The following is a 17,771-nucleotide window of genomic DNA, read 5'->3' on the forward strand; positions in this document are numbered from 1 at the left end:
GAAGCTTTAGATAAAGCCCAAGGGAAATGTAGGGAAGCATGTACCATCCAAGTAAAATTGCTTGTATTGATTTATTCTGTGATTAAGTAAATAACAACAAAATTACAGATTTGTTAAGAGTGAGTGCAATTCTCTGCCACCTTTTCTTATCAGTAAATCTTACAGGAAAATAATGATTTTTAAAATGCTGTCAAAAACTATGAAGCATCAAGAGCAATTTGCATGTTTTTAGCAAGTAATAAATAGTTTCAGAGTAAATAAAAGAAAATAACATGGGGAATTTCATGCAAACTTGAAACTGGAATTCATTGAGCCTAATCTGTCCCATACTTTTAGTCATTCCTGCCATGAAACATTATTCAGAAACTTGCCATACTCACCTCAAAGGGAAATTTACTGTTTTCATCCTCTTTTTCCTCCTAAACACACTAATCCTATTGAAAAAAATGCTGAACATTAGTCCCATAATGACTGAAATCCTTGCAATTTCTGGCTTAAACAATTTAACATGACTAATTTATTTTTATGCCCACATCATCCCTGATCATAAGTAGGTCTTCTTCCCAAGTGTTCCCACTGTGGCAACACTGTATTCCCACACTGTCTGTGCGAGAACACTTCTGAGCCCCTCTTTCATCCTTCATTTTATTAGGCTTATTGAACCTTATAAACAAACATGCCAAAAAAACAGACTCTCCATTCAGTGCCATTTCTGACTGAAATTCAGAATTCTTATCCTTTCAGTGCCATTTCTGATCAAAGTTCTTCACTTCAACACAGATGACCAGAACTGTATTTTCTCAGTGCCTTGCCCCGTAGAATTAATACTTCCCTGAGATCTTGTTTCTCGCCACTGTGAAGGTTCAGGATAATCTCACAGTTAGCTAGTAAAGCTATGGTCTTTCTCACGCTCCCCCTACTATCTGTTCAGTAACCATTTTTAGGCTACCTTGAGCTTATTCCAGGTGTGGAATAAGCAGACTTACTCCAATGCAAAAAAGAAACACCAGATTCAAGATAATTATTAGAATTACTTTCTTACTAATTTAGAGGAGCCCCTCTAGGATTTAATTTTTTAATAATTTAGAGCTTATTTAATTTCATTAGGAATTAATGCAAGTATGAATGCAGTTATTTTGTTTACTTGGTTAGTGGTAAGGTCTATGAAGAACAGGCTAAATTTGTAATAAAGTGAGTTTACGCTGAAATCACATATGCCAGTCATACTCTGTATTAATATCACTGCTTTCTTCCTAAAACTCATTAACATTAATGATACTGATAGTGGTATATCAGCTGTATGAATGGTACTTGCTGTGTGTTCACAGAGGGGAAGACACTGACCGCTCGAGGGAACAGCAATTTCAGTCCAGGATATGCAGAGAAACCACTGTTCAAGTGTGAATCCAGTAGTAGTTTTTAGACTATAATCTAAATAATAGGGGCTGGACCAATCCTTTCTAATCTCACTTGACATAATACATTACTATAGTTGTGGTTATATTAATATAATTGTTCTACAGTATCAAATTTGCAAATTCAGTACAGCATTAATAACTGTGATCTTGACATTGTGAATGTAGTTTTGTGTCCTGGTGTGTGTTTTGTGCTTGGTCCGTGTTTATGCAGTAACTCTTGAGTTAAATTGTGATTTTGAAAAACATATTATTTCAACATGTCTGCTTATGTGGTCTATTTTAATAAGATCTCAAATGTTCTTGTAGATCCTTCAGTAATTTGCCTGCTTTGGTCTTTGCATGAAAACAATGTGGTTTTGTAGTCACCTTTAAGTAAATATTTTCTGGAGGTTCTAATCCAATGTTTCTTCAAAAATTGCATCAAGGCTATGTATTTCATCTAGGAGCTTTGCATCAGTATGTTAGTGCTAAGAACTGGACAAGGTCACCTGCCTTTAAGAAAAGTTGTATTGATTTGCCAGAAATATTAAGTGTTAAAAATATTTAGTGCATGCAGTTTGATATTCTTACTGACACAAGGAGATTATGTAAGTTTTTTAATTAATCTGCTAATGTTCTGTGTCGTGGTGAATGCATAATGTGGGAAAGAAATGTCAGCAGAATTTTCTGCATATGAAGATGTGTATTCATGGAATCTGCTACTTATTTGATACACAAACATGAACATGCACAGAAAATGAGAAAATAGGATTCCTGAGACCCTCACTCACCTTGTGTATCAGCTTCATAAGTCCTCTGCAAACCTGCTTAATGTGACCATATTTTATATATGATTATATTGTATAACATCATTTCCATCGCGTGGTTTACTCTTGGGGACAAGAGCCTTGTTAAGGAAACAAGCTCAGATAGCTAATACTGAAGTTATTCCTAATGATACAAATTATGTGGTTGGACAGATCACTTTTACTGATTAAAATATGATTGTAAAAAAGTTAGTTGGTATCTTCCTGTATCTCCCATGGCTCTTTCTGGGAACTAGTCCTATGAATTTTTTTCAGTTGCAAACTAAACTTGAGTTTAATTGCCCTGTAAGAATTTTAGTTACATTTGGTTTACCTTTGTTGTTTGCTTTCTTTTTGAAGTCTACCTTGTAGAATGAGTGATCTTCATGTCATTTGTAACTTTTGCATTTGTCCTTGTTTTCTTTTATGAGGAGTTTTTCATGGGCTTGTGTCAATTCTGTTACAACTACTTGATTTTATAGTGCTACGTTTCACTATGGTACTGAAAAGAATTCAGATTCATTCTCATTGCTGAACAGCAGGCAGAAAATCAGTTATTTGAATAATTAATTATTTGCATAATTATTGTTTTGTATTTTGCTTATTCTTAAATACACCTAAAATGTAGTGTCTTATTTAGATGAAACATTTGGAATTTTTGATTGCTGTAAAATGCATGAATCTTGCTGATGACAGTAATGAGTCATCTAGTGAGAACGGCACTGTACTGATGGTACAATAACAAAAAAGGTCTCTACTGTCTGCTGTCTTTGTATATCTGACCTTGAAGAGAATTCAAACTTGCTTGTTGCAGAAGTTGAGCATCTAATATATTGATGCACCTGTTAGTTCTCACATATGAAATCAGATGATGTATATAATGATGAGTGATTCTTTTGTGAATTAATTTTTTTTCCAGTGATCTGGACATGCAGCTGCATTTACTTGTTTTAAATGATTGTTCTTAACGTGAGAATTGCTTATACCTCAGAAAATTGTAACTTTGCACCATTCCCATTCCTTTCTGACATTTTCTCTTACTGTTGAATCTTCTTTGTAACTAAAGCAATTTTGGTTTGCATTTTATTTTCATATAGAGACCATGAACCAAGCAACACCTGCTAGAAAACTGGAAGAGGTTCTTCACCTTGCAGAACTCTGTATCGAAGTATTGCAGCAAAATGAAGAACACCATTCAGAGGTGAGGCCGTAACTGCATTTGCTGTACAGAATTGTTTGTTCCTAGATTTTTTATCCCCTGATGTGAAGCAAGTCTGTCAAGAAACATTTTAGCTTTACTTTCTGACATATGTTTAAGGCAGTTCGCATTTACAGAGGAATAAGAGACTTGAAGCTTATGAAAAGTGAAGTGTAATAAAACTCTACTTGAATTCGCTTGAATGATCTGTAGGTTTAGAAATGAAAATTAAAGAGCATAAAAAAGAGAAAGCATCTTTGTGCTGGAGGTGGTGAAATGGTATGGAAAAGATTCATAGCCTCATACAGTTGTTCCTGCCAACTTTTCACCTCTCATCCAAAATAGAATGAAAATATAACTGAATGCTAGTTTTCATCATGCTGTATAGATTTTGATTTTAACATAAATATAATGATGGGTATAATATCATGTTCACATTACTCTTCTGTTGATTGGAAAAGTACTGCTTTTAAAATTGTGCTTTTTAAAATGGCATTATAAGATAGAAAAAAATAGAACAATTTCATGTTTCTTACTCTCAAGCCTTTTGCTTCATGGTACAGAAACCATAATATTTAGAATATTTAGAATTATAGCACCTTTTACACTCAAGGAATTACAAAAATAAGCTTGACCAGGTACACACAATTGTATATATTATTAACATTTTTTTTCTAAGGTTCAGGAAATTGTTTTTTAAATGCTCTCAAAAAACTCAGTAAATACTTTTGGGGAAAATATGCAAAAGGATAAACATGATTTAGTAGATATAGTTATAAATATGATCATTCAAAACATCTGGTTTTATATCACACTATGGAATCTAGTTTTTAGCTTACATCTGTCATGTGTGAACTTGTTATAGATGTTTTATCTTATACTGAAGAAACAGCTGTTTCGATGATTTGAAATTAATTCCCTGGAGGTCCTGTTCTACACTACTGTTGCCACTGTGTTACTCTGTAATGATCGCTTAATAAAATGTATATATTGTTGTCTTTGTCATTTGAGGACCTGCATTACTTTAAGAATATTAGACTTCTGTGGAAAACAACACAGAAAAAAATAGACCAAACGATATATGTATGATTAAACATATCTGTTCAAAGATTATGTTCCATACTACTTATTTGCAGTCAGAGATGTGATATTTTTCAGAAGGGTAAATATATTGGATGTGCCTTTGGAAAAATTAATTCATCAAAAGTTTTCAATCTTATCTAAGACAACTTGAAAAGAATAAAGATAATTTTAAGATTATTTTCCCCGTCATGAATGTAATAAATGTTCAATTTTACTGAAATGTACAGAGCATGCAGAATTTCAATATTAAAATACATCTTTGAACAAGACCATGAAATTATACATTCCCTTCTCAAAACTGAAGATTAAGTATGGTGACTTCATGTCATAATGTTAACTAGATGTTCAGTGTTTGATGCTGTAGTTGATTGAAAGGATCAGTAATCTCTAAAGTAGTACATCACATTTTTTTAATACTAGATTTATTTTATTTTTTTTAATTCATAACACTTCCAAATTTCTGGGATTCCCAAAGGGAAGAGAGGTATGTGATTCCTGATGAACTAAGCATTATTTTTCAGCATTTATAGCATGTGACTGTTCATTGACTGGGTAGCATACATTGTTCTGATGTTTTCTGGTGTATTGCCATATTTGTGTGTCTTTCTAGAGTCTTAAAAACTTCAGTCTTCCTTTAATCCAGTCAATGTTTTTGTTCTCTTAGAATGTATGTCAACATTGCTAATTGCCTTTAGCCTGTTGTCATATTATTCATAATGACTGAACAGCTATCTTAGCTCTACTATTTGTTTTTCTATTCTTCCTTACTGCCAAAGCAATGATGGGTAGTTCTTCAGAGGAATTTCTGTCTGGGTTCAAAGAATCATTTGCAAAGGGGAAGAAGATGTAAAGAAGATGGAAAGTGCTGGTTTTCTGGTTTTGGTTTTGCTTCATTTTGAGGTTTTGGCAATATTTTCTGAAAAGAGATTAGCTCGTCTAAAAGGGACACCTGCCAATGCCTGTATAGATTTCTTCTTTATTTTTCTGCATTTCGTTAATTTCTAGGGTAAGGAGTCTAGCGAGCTTCCATTTAGACAGGATTTACTATTGAGAAACTTCTTCCAGTTTGAGGAAAAAGACTCCATTTCAAGCTTTTGCCAAAATTCTTGAAGCCTCATCTGTCCTTTCACCATAATGCCGATCAGCATCCTTCAGTCCTGATACTGCAACACACAGAGTACTTTTCAGTAATAACAGCTGATGCTCAGCAGTTCTTTAAAACCTCTTGCCAGTTCATCTTTTCTCCACTTGCCCCATGTCCAAAACAATTACAGAGAGTCATCAGAAAGTCCAGGATGCAGAAGTATATATATCTGTAGAGCACTTTTCAGAAGTTGTCTTTTATTTGATGCCTTTCAGGCCCGAGTACATAATTCTACGTTACCTAGGACCTGCGTTTCAGAAATGCAAGTGAGAATTTCTGTGGCTTCATTTGAAGTTGTGGGGCTTCAGCACATGTATAGATCAAGCTACATATGTTCCATGCTGGTAACTCAGAAATATTAAAAATTAGATATTCAAAATGAGGGGGCATAAGTTTGAAAGCAAAGACATTTCCTTATCTAGTATGTGGAGGTATTTCTCACTGTCAGGTATTTTCATGAACTCTGAGCAAAACACTCTCAGCAGTACGTGACATTCATCCTATTTCATAAACTCACTTCACCTTCATCTCTTTAACTCCAGGATCATACAGCTCCCTCTGATCCAATACTCACCTTTCAATACTGACCTTTCAAATCCTAGGCCTGAGTGACAGTGAAAAGGTACAAGAGTTACAGGTGAAGCAGTTTGTAATACGGATCTGCCTCTACTTGCTGACACTATTTTGCACAGATTTCTTCACTTCTTTTAAGCTAGGATTACCTAAGAATCTAAATTTTTACCAAAGGAAACAGCGTATTCCAACATGTTATGTTACTGAAAATTAATGTAGACATTAGCAAATTTCTGAAGATGTGTTTATAGCATTATTGGAATGAAAACTGGATGCTTTCCCTAGGAGAAGCCAGCATCTTTAAGGATATAACAGGAATTAACAAGTGCTCTGCATCTATTCAAAAACCCCTTAGACTTCAAGGATTAAAATTCCACACTAAAATCATCCCTTCTGATTAACAAGTGAGTGCAAAATGTATTCACAAGAATTAATTTGAAAAAATAAATTAATCTGATTACTTATAGCCTTAGATTTGAATGAAAGCAAAAGAAGCATATACAGTAATTTTTTTCAAGGATGAGGCTTTCATTCTTTTCTTTGCTCTCTGGCAGAAAGAGTTGCAGGATTTTATGATCTTTTTTCTCTTTTTTTTCTTTTTTTTTTTTTGTGTTACATGTTTGTTCTACCATTCTACCATCTTCCCCAGCCTAATCTATTTGATTTCTCACATTTTTGATGCATTTTTTGTAAATTATTTTCACATTTTTCACTTGGGCTGCTCATCCTCCCCAAATGAGATCGGACATGAAGTGACATATCCAAATGTATTTTGCCATAGACATAACCCATCTCTTTGCTTTATGAATTATGTTTAGTAATTCCATTTTTTCATGTTTGCAGGCGTTTGCTTGGTGGCCAGAATTATTGGCGGAGCATGCAGAGAAGTTTTTGTCTCTGTATTCTGTTGATATGGATTCAGTACTCGAGGCACAGCCGCAGGACTCCTGGGACAGCTTCCCACTTTTCCAACTGCTGAATAATGCCCTCAGAAATGATAGTAAGATCTTAAGTTTTTTACTTACTGTGTGCATAAGATTTTTCAACATGCCCACACCTTAGAAATGTGTTTCTAAATAATATAATTCTCAAAATAAAAGTGGCAGTGCCTGTGTTTATATGTATCCCAGTGCTCCATTTCTTTTAAGTGGAGAAGTTTCCTTCTATGCTTGCACCATTTCAGTCCTAAATCTGGCAATCTCTTAATCATTCAGTATTCATAAATTGCTCAGTTTTAAATAAATTACGTATGAGCAGCATATGTATTTGATATGTCATATTTGATCTATTCTACTTAAATAAAATTGTAGTTAATATTTCCTTCTAAGCTTTCATGTAAACTACTTTTTGGACTAGTTATGTCTATAAAGGTGTTGTAGGCTTAGCATGAAAGGAGTAAGATACACACAACAAATCAGAATGTTATTTTCACTTGGTGTATTCCTGTAGCATTATTTGAGTTGGAGACCAGAATTAGAGATAGCTGTGTTTATCTTGCTTTTATTTTTCTTTCAAGAAGGATTAATTTATTTTTTTTAATACTAGTTAAGTGATGTCCTAGGCGTGTTTTATGTGAAAGTGATTTTAATAATGGAATTAAAGAAATAATCAATGAAACCAAAGAAGATTAATCAGATGTTAATTTAAAAACATTGAATTCCACCTAATATTTTAAGACACTGTAAAGAAAAAAATTACATTGGTGCTATGTTTTATACATTTATTCATATTCTACTTTTAAAAAAATGAGAAAATTATCTAGCTTTTTAAAATTATTTTAGAGATCCAAATGCTGTTTTTATTGAATGATGTAAATTATTCCAAATTTTGATTTTTTTATTATAAATATGAGAAATAATTTTTAACTCTTTCTGGAAAATGAATTTAATTTCTGTGGAAGTTCAACAGATTTTAAGGATTTTAGCTCTGTATATGGAAACTGCTTGACTGAAAGAATGAAAAATAGTATTCAAGAGCTTTTCTCCAAGGTTACACATATTGCAACCTATATTTATCACTGTATTATTTTTAACCTTAGGTGCCAAATATTTATTGAAATATATGGGTCATCTCAGTATAGTACCTGTTGGCCATAGCACCATGTCATGAAACGGAGCAACTAGCAAATGTCCAATTCACTGTAACATGATGGATGAGGAAAGTTCCTGGAGGGAAAGGGGCAAATGTACAGGGCCACTAAACTAAAGCTTAATCTTAAACAGTATTGCTAAAAGTCACTGTTACCGTAACATTGGATGTGATCTAGAACAGAGTGAAAGAACATTAACATCCAGCCTTAGAGGTCTCTTTTCATTAATTCTGTTTTCATACCCTGACCTTTAGCAATACACGAAATGACATATTCCTGGTGATTCCTTTTTTCACGTTATTCTAGTGAAAGAAAATGTATCTGTTAGTGTTTCCCTTAGTTTGTTTCTAAGGTATCCACGAATGTTTCATCTGAATCCTTTGTTGAACAAACTGCAGCTGCAGAGGCATATTAAAATTGCCATGCTGGTGGTAATTAAAGCTCAGTTTAGAAGGCTGCTTAAAAGGGTGTAGGAATTGTTCAACCTTGGTGCACACCTCATAGGAGTTAGATTCCTTCCAGGTGGATTCCACATTACTTTAAGTGGGTGTCTGATCACCTAAAATCCAGATTAAAAATGTGAGACCTATATTGAGGTGTCTTTCCTACCATCTTACATTTTTAGTTTAGGAAGGACATCTCTAGTTCTGATGTTATGTGGGCTTGAAATGATTATTTGGTTTCTGAAAGCTGTGGAGGTATTTTACTTCATTCTTACGAGAAGGATTTGTGGCAGCAGTTTTAACTACATTATTGTGGCATTTGTGTTTCTTTGAGCTTTGGTTCCAACCTGATAGAAGTGATGGAAACAAAAAAGGGTTGTCCTCACGTGCAAAGAGGTTGCTGGTAGGCTACTGATTTTTCTTTCTTTAAAAGATTAAATGGATAATAATGCTAAATGATTAAAACAGCCTTAGGAAAGAAATATTATGAAAACTTTCATGTCAAAGCAATTATTAGAAAGATTGTAAAACCTTAACTGAAAGATACGAAACGATGCTGTATGAAGTGTCACACCTGAATACCAATTTCAGTAATTCCCTAATGGTAATAGATACAGTAAATGACAGTTTCTGGCAAATGACAGCCATCTGGAAAATTACACACCTCTTTTTTCCCAGAACTATTGGAAAGCAACCGTGGAAATTAGTCACCTTTTAATCGGTGGGTATGTTAGCAAGTAGCAAGTGACCATTCTACCAAGAACTGATTCCCAAGTGGAACATACCTCAGTGCTTATTCTTTAATTAACAGCCTTTTCACCTTGCAAGTGCATTAAAGCCATTAGAAAGAGCTCCCCATGCTTATATAATCAATTGTAGTCTTCCAAATTGAAATAAAGAATTCTGGCTTTACCCTAAGTGAAAACCTTTTCCTGAAAACTATCACCTTCATAAAGCTAGATTTAGGAAAAAAAAAAAAACCTAAAAAGGGAAAAACGGGAATGTGGTCTCACAAGGATAAAAAGGCTAGTGTTAATAATTAACAAGGAGAGTGAAGTGGAGTAAATTAGCCATAATAGAGCCCACAGTGACTGTCAAAGTCACCTCTCATTATCAAAAAACTCATTAGGAAATGAAGAGGTGGAAATCCCACTGGGTTATTCTCACTTTCTGGCTATCTCAGAGATTACTTTTCAGATTTCTTTCAAATGAAGAACTGTTAGGTCACCATATTGCATATTAGGTTAATCTTCAGCGAAATTTGGAGGACTGACACCTGCGTGTTATTCTATCTCAAGAGCTTTAAATGAGCTCTGAATCTTTGATGCAGGAGTCAGTTTTCACATAAACCTGACATAAGCAAACTCCTAACAATAAAGAAGTGATCTAACATTTACAGCATTAAAGAAAATTTAGATGTAAGACTATTTTTATAACTATGTCACTAAAATATATTAGAAAGACTGTGAGATAATGAAAATGCATAATCTTTGCTACTCAAATAATATCAAATGTATTGTTTTACATAGTGTACAAAACCTTTTACAAGATTCAAGCCAAATGCTTCAAAGCCAATATTCATTTAACAATGAGAAAAAAATGCATTTTCCAATACAGCATATTAACTTTTCATGAACTAAAAGGGTGGGGACAAGGGGGAGTCCTGTCTGAAGTTTCATATTTCCATTATAGACTCTGTTTTGACTCAGTTTAAGTGTCTCCATTTTTCTCTGACCTTATTCCACAACAACTAAGAGTTCATTAATTAGTTCATCAGTGATTGCTTTCCTGTTAAGTGTAACTGAAGAAGTACTTTAAAAAATGGATGGAGGAGTATGATCTTCCTATCCTATAAAATATTTCAACTTTTCTGACAAAAGCTAACAAATAACAAAAAGTGATTTAAAAAAAGACAGTTACTGTGGAGATGAGTAACAGATTGCAAATAAATTTGTAGTGATTTTTAAAATTTAAAGGTTTGAATAAAATATTGTACCCGCTTTTACAGTATATATTTTAATGATCCCTGAAGTGTCTATTGTTCATACACAATTGTGGCTGAATGTGTAAAGCTTTGCAGATTGTACAGTGATAACAGTGCCAAATACCACTCTATGTTAGAGAGATTATTTTTTCCAGAATTGGATATTTGTAGAGGGAAGAAGAACATGGTTGTCCCAGGATTGTGTCTTTATTTTCTGTAATGACGATGTTACATTTTTTTCACCAAGCCTATAAATTATGTTATGAAGGGGCCTGCTCTAGAGGGCAATTTACGTTCTGCAGTTCGTTAATTATTCATATTTATCAGGGGTTTAGTGCCTCAAGACAGATATGTATTAATTCTTCATTTAAGATGGTGTCAAAGATACCTTTTAGTGGCATATCCCAACTGAAGTGTCTATATATTTGGCTTATTTCAGAGGGGTTTTGATCATATATTTGATATTCTGCTCCTTTCCTTGCCAAGTTTTATTTCCAAGTGTCACTTACTGACACCATGTATTGTGCTGTCACTCAGAATAATTGCATTATTGCATTGGCTTGAATCAGTCAAAACTAGGAGTTTCGTAAAGGTGACTCATAATCTTTGTTTTCCATCAAGTATTACTTGTGGAATGTTTGTGTACCTGCTCTAACTCAACCATGATACACTTGTAGACAGTCTGATGAAGCTGATTTAGGAAAACCAGCATGCTGAGTGTTAGCCTCTTGAAAGCCATTGCCATTATCATAACTATTGATTTCAAGTAGGAATTCTCTGATATGTTTTTTCCACCATTGCTGTTGCTAGTATTTGAGTGGCAAACACCACCAAGACAGCATCATCTTCCTGCTTTGTTACAGCCTGTGTACCACTTTTGTACTAAAAATTATGTATAACGTCATAGCCCCTATCTTAAACTACAATGGTGTAGATACAAAACAATTTGGGTTTATATTTTATTATAATATATTTTATTATTAAAACCCACATCGATACCTCTTATCAAACCTTACACTACTTGTTAATTGTAGTGGAAATCTTTTCATAGACCAGAGACTTACGATTTTTCCTCAGTCCTATTAGGAGCTGCTTTGAAATCATAACCTACCTTCAGGTAAGAGCTACGTGTTTCAGTTACTGATACTGAGAGCTAACTCAAGCTGCATTACTGCTTACCAGAACATCCGATAACCTTTTTGACTGAGTAGGATTTTTAGGCACAAGAAAATTGTGCAATAAGCTGTTTGTGTCACTCTGTCTTGTAACGATTAAATAAATTTTCAGCTTGCTTCCACATAGTACACTCTAAAATTCTCTTTTAAAGTATGTCTTGTATGTAAAAATACACTGTTTGTATAAAAGATGAGACACTTGCAGTTTTCACCACAATTTAAGTAACTGATTAATAAATGCTCTGTGGAGGCAGAATGTAATATAAACAGGAAATGAATCAAAATATAAACTTTCTTTTTACAGGTTATTGGGTGATTTTCAACTGCTACAAATAGGATATGGAGCCCCAAGGAAATTTCCTCTTTGAAATTTATTGGGTTTATTTTGTATTTAAAAATATGCCAGAAAATCCAAGTGGTGCCTTCCCAAGAATCCTATGGAGAACAGGATAATTATAGACTGTCTGCCAAAGTGCTGATTTTATCAGTGGAAAAGAGACTCGTGTTAACCTGTGTTGTTCTTCCTTTCCTTTGATTCTGCAGAAGCTCTTGAGGACAGCATAACATGCTGACTCCAAGATAACTCCTAAGCTGTACCTGTATAAGTAAAAGCAAAACAAACCCCTCAGCTTATGTTGTACACAGGCACAGTAGATTCTTTTCCACTATTAGAGGAGAAGCCTTATTCCAGTGTTGCATTATGAGGCTATACTTTTCATCTCTGGTCTTTTCTTGTCATATATTTCAGCTACCCAATACGTAAAAACTGAATAACTTTCATCTTCAACTCAGTATTTCAAGAATTTTTCATCTGGGGATCTGTTTCTATTCCTGTAATCCATTTTCCATAAATACTACCTATGCAGTAGCTTGCCCTGGCATAGGCTTTCATTTTTTTGTTGTTTATGTGAATATGAGATGGCTCATATGAAGAGGGTGTAGGATGTCTGTACTGACAAGACAATGGAGAATTAAGCTACGTAGTCTTTGAAGACAGATTTGAAGTGTTTCCCATCTGCTTTGACGCTCAGGTGGTACCTTTTGGCAAGATCAGTTCTAATCAGAGGGTAGAGTGCCATGATCTGCTGATAATGCTCAGCTATATCACTTACCCCTGTGCTCTGAGTTCTTTCCCTGGCCTGCAGCAATCCTTGATGGAGATCTCCAGATGGGTAAAGCAGCGCTGCCATGTCCTCAGCCCTGAAAAAACAGAATGCTCACTGAGCTGCTGATCTGAGACAGCACCCTCGTGTGTGTGCCCACGTACAGAGGGAGCTCTGTGGAGGTGCAGCCATACTAAGACTCTTGGCATCATTTTGGAAAGTTTCACTTCCCTGCAAGGACTGGTGTCAGGATGTTCAGCTTTTTAGGTTGAACACCTTTTATTGCCTGTGTCTTCTTTAAATTTCATTCTGACTTTGGAATAACAACTGTTGCCATCCTGCCCATGAGGCTCTATTAGTGTAATTCCCAGAGCAGGGCTTGTAGCAGAGCATTTCAGCAGTGTACTCAGAAAACAGTAAACTAGAGTCATGCCTTCAAGTAACTGAGTGCCTGACTGATGCCATCCCTGTACTGATTTACCATAAAACAGCAATATTGACTTAATTGACACAGTATTCTCATTATTTTTAAGCTCAAAGTTGCCTTGAAAAATCAGCCTAATAGGTACCTTGATACCAGCCACCTTTTGTTTCTCAAAGGCAAACTTCATCAGCTGTTTACTGTGAAACCTTTGTGTAATATCCAGATCCTTCTCAGTTGCTATTATTCTTGCTGATCACAGATGCTGCAGTTTTAAGATATATAAATACAGAAAAAAAAGCACCGTTTTGAGTGACTGATATACAAATAATTATGCCAGAACTAGCTAGTTAACAGATAATTCTAGGAGCAGTGTAAATAATGGAGCATGTTTGTAATGGACTCACAGGTGCTCCCAAGGGTGGATTCTCAAGTGTTTAATAAGAGATGAGCCTGTGCTGCTCGCTGCCTTTTTCTCAGTGGAAACCCTAGTAATGTCTGCATGCTGCCTAGCTGCCTGTTTTTATGAAACTTCACCTACCTGATATCTCTACCCCTGTGTGTAATGTGGTTGGAATTAGCTTAAAGTTTCAAAATTCTTAGCAAGAAAGAGGCAGGTGAATAAAACCAGAGAGCGCTGATCACATTGGTATTGCCTCCTTAGGTAAAAGTGACTGGTACATAATTTTCTATTGCTGTACAAGGACATTTTCAAGAAAATAGTTCTTGCTTTCAGATCACTGTATTCAAGAAAGAACAAAAAAGAACAAAAAAAAAATGTTAGAGTGCAGACATTCAGCAACAAAAGCACTTCCTTGCAATACAAGCAGCAACAGGGAACTGAATCTGGATGACACATTTTCCCCATAGCCTCCATCTCTCAGGTTCAGTTTGTAGTGGACATCATTCAGGAATGGAAGGCAAAGGAGTTTCTGGAAGTTACAGAAATTATTTTTATATGTTTTATATGGAGTTGTATCAGTAGTGGAGCAAGAGGGACTGTAATTTTGTGAGATGGTTTCCAGGGTTTTGAGCCCCATGATCCAGACTTTTCTTCTGAGAAAGAGGAGGAAGCCTTCTCAAAATGCAGTTGTGGTACCCATTCAAATCAAATGAGGAGCCTGGATGCAGGAATAGGTAGGAGGAGAAACCCACAAGAGAACTGAAAACAATAGAATATGGGTGGGAGAAAAAGAGGGCTACCAAAATTAGGAAAATCTCTTTCTGTGGCTCGGCTTCCCTATGATTTCCAAGTATACATGGGAATATTCTTATAGGTCCTAATAGTAGCACTGGATTAATGGGTGAACAGAGCACATTCAAAACTTGGTGAGACAGGGCATTAGTGTGCTGAGTCAGGATTTGCTACGAGGACACAGAGAGTACAGTAACAAACTAATTTTCAGGTTTTAAGCATCTTCAGTTTGCATTGTGTATACAGTTTTTCATGCAGTAAATCCCATCTGTGAAGCAGGTAATTTTCTACTGCTTATAGCTACTCTACTTTTCTTGCATAATATGCTTCATGCTTGTAGCTTGCTCACCAGTCAACTCCATTATTTTGAAAAGCAACAGAACACCTCTAGCTGTGTGACATGTTGTCAGTTTTCCTAAGCTCTTTAGGCAACGAGTTTTCCGGATTTCCTTTAAATAATTGTTAAACTAAAATTGCTGTAAAATTGGAGGTAATCACGACAGAAAAATTAGCAAACTTCCAGAAGGGGAGTATAGAGTTAGCTTCCTTGAAAATTTTGCAGGACAGTTAAGGGGGCAGAGGAAAGGCAAGCTTGGCTGCTGAGGCTGTTTCACGTGAACGCAGAGTGGCTGGGAGGTATTTTCATTCATGGGGCTCTTGATGAGGTCTGTGCACATGTCAGGATGGGAAAAAATAGGATTATGGTGGTGGTTATCTTTTGTGAACTGTATATCCTATACAGGGCAGATCTTGTTGTTATAATGCTTTTGTGTGCTAAAACATTCTAAAGGATACATTTTCCTATAGCAATATAAAGTAGGGAGAGACCTGACATTTTTTATTTGTGTTTTGTTTGTTTTTAAAGCATTTTTGTGCAATGGAAAGTTTCACAAGCACTTGCAAGAAATTTTTGTTCCCATGGTCATCCGCTACATCGATCTCATGGAATCATCAATTGCCCAGTCCATTCACAGAGGTCTTGAACAAGAGTCATGGCAACCTGTCAAGTAAGTGCTTTCTACAAGATCTGAACAAAGCACCTGCCTTTCTGTCTGATCAGGTGTTCTCCCCCGTTGTCCTCTAAATATTCTATTTTTTATTGTATTCCTACATTGTTTATTTCTTCACAGGAGCATCACCAACAGTCTTCCTAATGTAGCTCTTCCAAAAGTTCCAAGTTTGACTCTTAATCTTCCACAAATACCTAGCTTTACTACACCAACCTGGATGACTTCTTTGTATGACTCCACGTGTGTATTCTTCAATAACCTTCTGACTGTATGTCAGCTCTGCATGGCCTTGCTAGTGTTCTGTGCAGCTGTATTTGGATTGCATGGTGTTTATGATCTCTTAGTTGGAAATTACTGTTTCTTGGGAGCGAGCCAAGCATGGACTTTTAATGAGTTGCGCTTTAAAATGTGGCAGTCTTAAACTTGGTAACTTACAAAATCAACTTGGCGAAGGTCTGTTATGATACAAATGGTATTTAATACCCTAAAAAACCTAATGACTCTTCTGAATTAATAAGGAGTGGGGAACTTTTAGATAATTAGTTTTAGATCATGGTTTTTTTAAAGTGAGGCAGCCCATCATATTTTTGCATGGGTTTGAACTCATTGTATATTGGTTCTGAAAATCATTGATTGCAAATATTGTCATTAGATTAAATATCCATGTTACACAAAAACAGTAAAAGGTTAATAAGTACCCAGAATAGAAGTACATCCATTTCTTTGTCTGTTTGAAAACATATGTATTTCTTTTTGGTTTTTCCCAACACTTCAGTGCTTTTATCTTAAAATAAAAATTAAAAACATAGAGTAGACATGGCCTGACATGTGGGAATATACCCATAGTTACAGGCCAGGCTTCTGTGTGACAGCACATTCATATACATTAGAGAAAGGCTCTAAGAGAACTTACTTTAGTTGTATTAGGAAAGGATGAATGTGAAAGACTTCAAAAACCCACACATTTAAGATGCAATTTGAGAATACAATTTTAAGCCAAGTGTTGTCTTCTCAAGCTTTATGACAGAGTTAAAACTCCTAAGAAATACTGAGGTCCATTTACTGCAAGAGTTCATAGAATCATAGAATACCAGGTTGGAACAGACCTCAAGGATCATCTGGTCTGACCTTTCTTGGCAAAAACACGGTCTAGATAGGATGGCCCAGCACCCTGTCCAGCTGAATCTTGAAAGTGTCCAATGTTGGGGAATCCACCAGTTCCCTGGGAAGATTATTCCAATGGCTGGTTGTTCTTACTGTGAAAAAATTTCCTCCTGTGTCCAATTGGAATCTCCCCAGGAGTAACTTGTACCCATTACACCTTGTCTTTTCCATGCGACTCCTTGTAAAAAAGGGAGTTGATACTCGGTGCTCTGCCAGACTTCTGGCACTTCTCTGTTGAGTATTATGATTGTTACTCTGCTGCTAATTCCCCTAAAAATTGACAAAATTCTTCTTAATCCTTGGCTTTGGTACTTTCGTGTTTACTAGGATAATGCTAGGTTTCTTCTGGTGTGTTTATGCAAGTTCGTTTCAGCTTTGAATACAAACTAATTGGTCTTCTGCTACCCCAGATTCCTTTCTATTATTCCCATGCTTTCAGGGATTACTTTTTTTAAAGAACAGCTTTCAGAGTTAATAGTTGTTACAAGCTTAGATGTGGTCTTCTTACAGTCTGTATTCTAGCAGCCCCATCCAGTAAAAATAAGTTGTACATATTAAAATTCCTGTGGTTTGAGTATTGAAATTAGAATTAATATATAATATATACAGATTTTGGTTGGAGGATTATAGTGGTAGATATTTCGTAAATGAAGGTTTTGGTGTAGCAATAATGTGCGAGTATAATGAAATTCAACCATCGGCTCATTGCCTTACACATCTTCTGGTATTAAGGTTCATGGTGTGTATAGCAAAGTATGCACAGCATCCTAAACTAATCAGGGAGGTTTTCAGAGCATTCAGTGAACACTGAGGTTGACATGTGCTGTAAGCACTTCCCAGCAGTAGCTGTCGCTCTGCTGCTTCTCAAGAGAAGTGGGGAAAAGCGGTGTCCCCACTGCACTGTGGCCTTTGTAAGGTCATCACCCCCTTTCAGCCATCCAGCACAGCATTTGAGAAGAGGTCTGCCAAGGTGCTGGCTCCATTGT

The 17,771-nt window shown here is 35.5% G+C and overlaps 1 protein-coding gene across 2 annotated transcripts in view; it reads left to right on the forward strand.

Moving 5' to 3' along the window:
• The window catches only part of CADPS2 (calcium dependent secretion activator 2), a 323,409-nt gene that overhangs the window by 252,803 nt on the left and 52,835 nt on the right, over nucleotides 1–17,771 (forward strand). Inside the window, exons 17-20 of one of the 2 annotated variants that reach the window (XM_056341052.1) lie at nucleotides 3,301–3,404; nucleotides 7,045–7,201; nucleotides 15,477–15,618; nucleotides 15,742–15,861. In XM_056341052.1, coding sequence (XP_056197027.1) covers nucleotides 3,301–3,404; nucleotides 7,045–7,201; nucleotides 15,477–15,618; nucleotides 15,742–15,861 — 523 coding nt within the window. The remainder of the gene's footprint in view (nucleotides 1–3,300; nucleotides 3,405–7,044; nucleotides 7,202–15,476; nucleotides 15,619–15,741; nucleotides 15,862–17,771) is intronic. The other variant, XM_056341051.1, reaches the window with a different exon arrangement.

Source organism: Falco biarmicus, chromosome 5, assembly GCF_023638135.1.
Source record: "Falco biarmicus isolate bFalBia1 chromosome 5, bFalBia1.pri, whole genome shotgun sequence".
NCBI classification, from domain to species: domain Eukaryota; kingdom Metazoa; phylum Chordata; class Aves; order Falconiformes; family Falconidae; genus Falco; species Falco biarmicus.